At 32.5% G+C, this 5,827-nt stretch overlaps 1 protein-coding gene across 1 annotated transcript in view; it reads right to left on the bottom strand.

The window, feature by feature from the left end:
- Positions 1–1,401: 1,401 nt before the first annotated feature.
- The window catches only part of LOC108912931 (prostatic spermine-binding protein-like), an 18,368-nt gene continuing 13,942 nt past the window's right edge, over positions 1,402–5,827 (bottom strand). The window contains exon 3 of the mRNA XM_023456173.1: positions 1,402–1,696. Coding sequence (XP_023311941.1) covers positions 1,402–1,696 — 295 coding nt within the window. The remainder of the gene's footprint in view (positions 1,697–5,827) is intronic.

Genomic DNA, 5,827 nt, shown 5'->3' with positions numbered 1-5,827 from the left:
TCAATATATTTGTTATGTTTGATAATTACATATAAAACTGCTGGTACTAAAAATCTAATGTGCCATTTCAGTACTTTTAGTATTACTAGTTTATCTTATAAATTGAGAAGTTACTTTTCAAAGACGTTATCATTAAATATATAAAGATGTGTAAAATATTTACGGAATATGTAACAATAGTTTACAAAAATATAAACAAGTAGGCCGCTCACTTAAGTATGATCTTATTGTAAGGGTTGTATAATATGGGGTGTGTAATTAATATATCCATTTGTTAACGGTCCATTGAGTTTTAAGGTGGATAATAAGCACGTGAGTATGCTTATATATATGCTATACGCTTATATGCATTTACTATAAGTTAATGTAAAATTCAATAGATAGCAGAAATAATATGGATTACAGCTGGAGATTAGATTTGAAATGTAAAAACATGCATGTGTGNCAACATTAAAACATTATACTATTCGTTTATTAGATCTAAATTAGAATATGGAATATATTTGGAATCCACTACAAAATCTGTATTGAAAATGTACGGAGAAAGTTTTTAAAAATGTTTGTACTGCAAAGAAGTTGGAACTGATCCTGAATTAGATACACAATATAATACGTTGCTGACAAGATTTACTGTTACAAGTCCGGATCTAAGAAGAAAATGTTCTTCACTGTCTTTTTTATACAAAATGTTACACAACAACATTGATTGTTCCATTGTTCTGCCTCAGATTTAGTTTAAGATACCCAGAACACTCAAGACATACGAAAACCTTTTTTTTAACATTCCAAGAACAAATGTTTGTTTGAAATCACCTTTATATGCTATAACTTTAATATATTGTGCCACTCATGTGATATTTTGATAATTTTGAACAAATATTGGTTGCTGCTAATGATTAGATCAGGAATGTATCTTCTGATGACATGTCGATTATTTCTTTTTATTTTTGCATTTTTTGTCAAAATGTTTAACTATTTAATATATTTTGTTTGTATTTATTGCTTTTAATAATTGAGTATACTTGCTCCTTAAATGGGTAACTGTTGAACAATCAAGCTGCTATTATTATTATGATCATCATCATCATCGCCGTCATCATCATCGTCATCATCATCGTCATCATCATCGTCATCCTCATCGTCATCCTCATCGTCATCTTCATCGTCATCCTCATCGTCATCCTCATCCTCATCGTCATCTTCATTGTCATCCTCATCGTCATCGTCATCGTTATTGTCATCGTCATCGTTATCCTTATCATCGTCATCGTCGTTGCCATCGTCGTTGTCATCTTCATCCTCATCGTCATCCTCATAGTCATCCTCATCGTCATCCTCATAGTCATCCTCATCGTCATCCTCATCGTCATCCTCATCGTCATCGTCCTCCTCGTCCTCGTCCTAGTCCTCGTCCTCATCCTCGTCCTCACCATCATCCTCACCGTCATCCTCACCATCATCCTCACCGTCATCCTCACCGTCATCCTCACCGTCATCATCATAGTCATTGTCATGGTCATCGTCATCCTCATCGTCATCGACATCCTCATCGTCATCGTCCTCATCCTCGTCCTGGTCCTCGTCATCCTCATCGTCATCGTCATCGTCATCCTCCTCCTTCTCCTCCTCCTCCTCCTCATCGTCATCTTTATCATTATCATTATCTTTATCCTTATCGTTATATTTATCATTATCACTATCATTATCATTATCATTATCATTATTATTAATTATTATTATTATGAAGAATAATTTCCATTTTAGGTTCCCGAATTACTAATCAAGGGAAAGTATGCAGCTTATTTACAATGTCATTTAGTAATTGTTCCATAATTCAAGATTGTTCTACTTGTATTAAAAGTAATTCTTGTACGTGGTGCCAAGGAGAGTGCATCAGCAATAATTCCAGTTGTGGCAGTACACCTATGTCCAAATGTTTATATAGGAAATGTGCAGCTTCTGACTGCATTCAGTGTCATCAGATACCTGGGTGTGATTGGAGTTATTCAAGACGAGAATGCATACAAAGTGAGTACAGAATAATTTTATAAAATGTAAATATATCCATATAATCTAATTATTCATTTTATTTAGTGAGTAGGTAGGCTATTTTACAGTAGTTAAAAATAATATTTTACTTTAACGATTTTTAAACTGAATACCTCTATCAGATTAATAATATCTACAGTGCCAAGTTTATATATCCATCATTTAAATCATAATATTTATTATATAATATGTATGTAGTATAGTGCATAGACAGTATAGGGTAATGAGTGCCACACAAAATTATTATCAAAGTAAAACAGTAAATTTAAACAAAAGGATATTTCATATTAAATTAAAAAAATGTATAATAACAGAGTGGAACTTAAATCTTTATCTAAACTTAAAGAGAAACAATCGTTAATAAAAATAAAGTACCAAGATTCCAACCTAACGTTATATTGTTTCGTCCGAGAGAGCTAAGAATTGTGAATTATCAAAGTCTTGACAAAGATTGTCCAGATAATCGACAGTAATATTTTGTCTATCACCATCCTTTCCTAAAAAAGATTTCCGTAAAAAGTATGATTGAAATTAGACTAACTCAGATGGTTGCATTGCCCTGATTGGAAGAAGGAGAAACGTGAGAAATGTTCACGTCAAAAGTTCGAGAATATTCCAGTTTTTTTGAGCCTGAATAATTTCTGAAAAATGCGAAAATATACAAATCACTGTATAGAAATATTTGCACATATCTCAAACTTCATACTGGATACTTCTTGCTGTTTAAAAAAATTGAAGATGTAAAAGGCGCTGATGTTAGGGATGTTAGGGATCATAAAACGCTTTAACTGAATCGACCTAGTCGGTCTTTCTTTATATTGTTCTATATAAAATATAATGTAGAAGTTAATACTTATACTCCTACTATTCAGAGAAGTCGTTTAATATTCTCAAAACAGTTTTAAATATTTCGTAAATATTCTTACAACACTTTTTTGGGGCTACAGAATTAATATTTTAAAAATATTAATAGATAGATTTGATACATTTTTTTATAAACGTTTTCTAAATACGTACTTAAACTTGCTTTTAAAGTTTAATTAATATTTTTATGTTTTATTAAAAATATTTTCAAATGTATTCGTGAAATGAGTAATGAATATAATTTTTGCTTTAATTATCTGATGAGTAATACCTCATCTTATAAAATAAAAATTTAAATAATATTTACATTTGACTTGTAATACAGAATGATATGTAATAATATAATAGACAACTTGCATGAAAATTGAATATCTTTTTGAACCGCATAAATTTGTAATCTATAACCAACAACAACTAACCGTGGTAAAATTATTGATTACTTATAGATGTATAGAATTATGTAAAAATTTAAACTTTGTCACTTGATCAAGAAGGGATTGTGACGTCCTTTAGTGCGATTGAGAACACAGCTTGCCTCTCGGTCGTCTGCCGTCTGGTCGACGAGACGGAACCTAATTTAAAGCAATGCGCATGCGGGAAGTCTCGAAGTAAAGTGAACGTTTTTAGACTTACTATACTCGTAGAACAAGAGCTCATGATCGCTAGACCTTCCTCATAGTAGCTTTCTCTGCTCATGTCCCCAACAGACGTAGGAACGATCGGCGACTGAAATTTGGATCATCGAGGCTTTGACAGATAACAGGTAGTAAAGGTGTATAAAATTGCTACCCAAAATCGTGAAAGTATATAGTCTTTTTTTAAATATTTTCTTCGAGATAATATTAGAAACACGTCATCCATTGCCAGACACTTATGCCCGTATGCATAGTCGATAGCCAGCGACTCGCCAGAGATTCGCCGTTCGCTGGACGAGATTTTCAATGCACAGTCGTTCGCCAGCTAAGTCAAGCATGCGCATTAGTGAAACTTATGGCGAAGCGCCGGAGAATCGCCGGAGATTGCCAGTAGCATCTCCAGCGTTTCTCCAGAAAGCAAGTAACCTATTTTTATTGTGTTTCTGAGATTGTTCCAATAATGGATCGTGATTTTTAACATGTTGTATAACGCAAACAGAGATATTTCTGATTTAGATATACTCACATCTACACAGGGTGATTCACAAACGGTGACCAAAAATGAAACCATTCTTTGGTGAATTTTAAGGGGAATTTTTATTTAGGATGCTTTGTTAAAAAGATACAGGGTGTTAAATTTAAAAAAATATTTAAAATTTTTTAAAATAATTTAAAAACTAGTAACTGAAATAATTTGAAATTGGGCACATATATTTATGTAAACATTGTACAAAATATGAGTCTTTTTCCGAAAATTTAGATGCTCCATTGCCGGAGATACAGGGTACCGGTAGCACATTTTTCTAAATTAAATAGTACGCCATTGCTTTACGGCTATCAATCATAATATTTTCGAATTCAATTTTCAATTTTCTACTAATTACTACTCTTATGTTTTTCGAAAAAAGTCTGATTTTCGAGTAAAACTTAAAAATCGAACTTGAAACACTTCGATATTCGAATAAAATTCGGTTTAAAATTACATAGTAGGCTGCAATAACAACTTTAAAAATCTGAGCTGTTCGAAAAAAGAATAAATATTGCTTTTCATCATATTCAAGCAGCAATAAATTTCGAACAAATTACATTTTCGTTAATTAAAAAGATGTCGCGCCTGTGTTCGTGAAAATGGAGTATTTTTGAGCATTTACTCAAATAAAATCATTAAAATCATGACTAATGTTATTAATTTCTTTATTCGATAAAATAACCGAATGATTAGTGTTTGCATGTTATTTAAGTAAATGTGTTTTCAGTTCGTTTTTTAAGTTTTACTCGAAAATCAGGCTTTTTTCAAATAACATGAGAGAGTAGTAATTTGTAGAAAATTGTAGTATCATGGCAACCCCCGTCGCGCGGCGGACACCTTTACACTTTAATAAATTGTAATTCTACGTACGTTGTAATATAAAAGCTGAATTTTATATATGTTACTTGGGTAACTATTAAAAGATGTTTCTAATTTACTATAAGATTATATAAGGTTATAGAATATTTCTAAATATACATGATGGCCAAATGAAAACGAAATAGAGCAATTTTCAGAAACTGCGTCAAGATTGTAGAAAAACGCTCAGACTCGTCGATTTTAGATTAAAGGGGGACATTCTTTGCTGGTATTTTTGACTCCGCCACTTTCACCCCCCAAGCATCACCCCAAAATATTTAAATGGCATTGGGGGTTGAGTAATATTTCTTTTGAAAGCTCTTACAATTCTCTTTATAACAGACTTTTAACTTTATAATTCCGGCCAATATTTTGGAAAAAAATTTAAATTTTAAAATTTAAATTATGTTTAGTTGCTTACTTACTACTTAGTTGATTAAATCTTCAAACTGATGAACGCCCACTTCTATACAAGAATAAAGATTTTGTTCGAAACGTTCGCGCACATTCCGAAGCATTTCCGGAGTAATTCGACGGCATTCGTCGACTATTCTTTGACGCAAATCTTCCAGCGACGCCGGCTGTGTTTTATAAATTTTACTTTTTAGGTATCCCCACAAAAAGAAATAAAGGGGCGATAAATCCGGTGATCGTGTAGGCCACTCAATGCTGCCTCTCCCAATCCAATTTCGTATAAAATGTTGGTCCAAATATTGACGGACAATTAACGCATAATGCGGAGGAGCACCGTCCTGTTGAAAAATCAATGATCTTTATCATACTCTGGAACATTTTCAATAATATCGGTCAAGGCAGGGTCATACATTTAATTTTACAGGTTGCTGTGTATGTACCTTGTGAAAAACTCTTATGCTCGAATCGGAATATATAT

The sequence above is a fragment of the Anoplophora glabripennis genome, unplaced genomic scaffold, assembly GCF_000390285.2.
Source record: "Anoplophora glabripennis isolate ALB-LARVAE unplaced genomic scaffold, Agla_2.0 scaffold698, whole genome shotgun sequence".
Taxonomy (NCBI): Eukaryota; Metazoa; Arthropoda; class Insecta; order Coleoptera; family Cerambycidae; genus Anoplophora; species Anoplophora glabripennis.
Note: the sequence above shows the minus strand (reverse complement) of the source record. Positions and strands in the feature narration are given on the sequence as shown.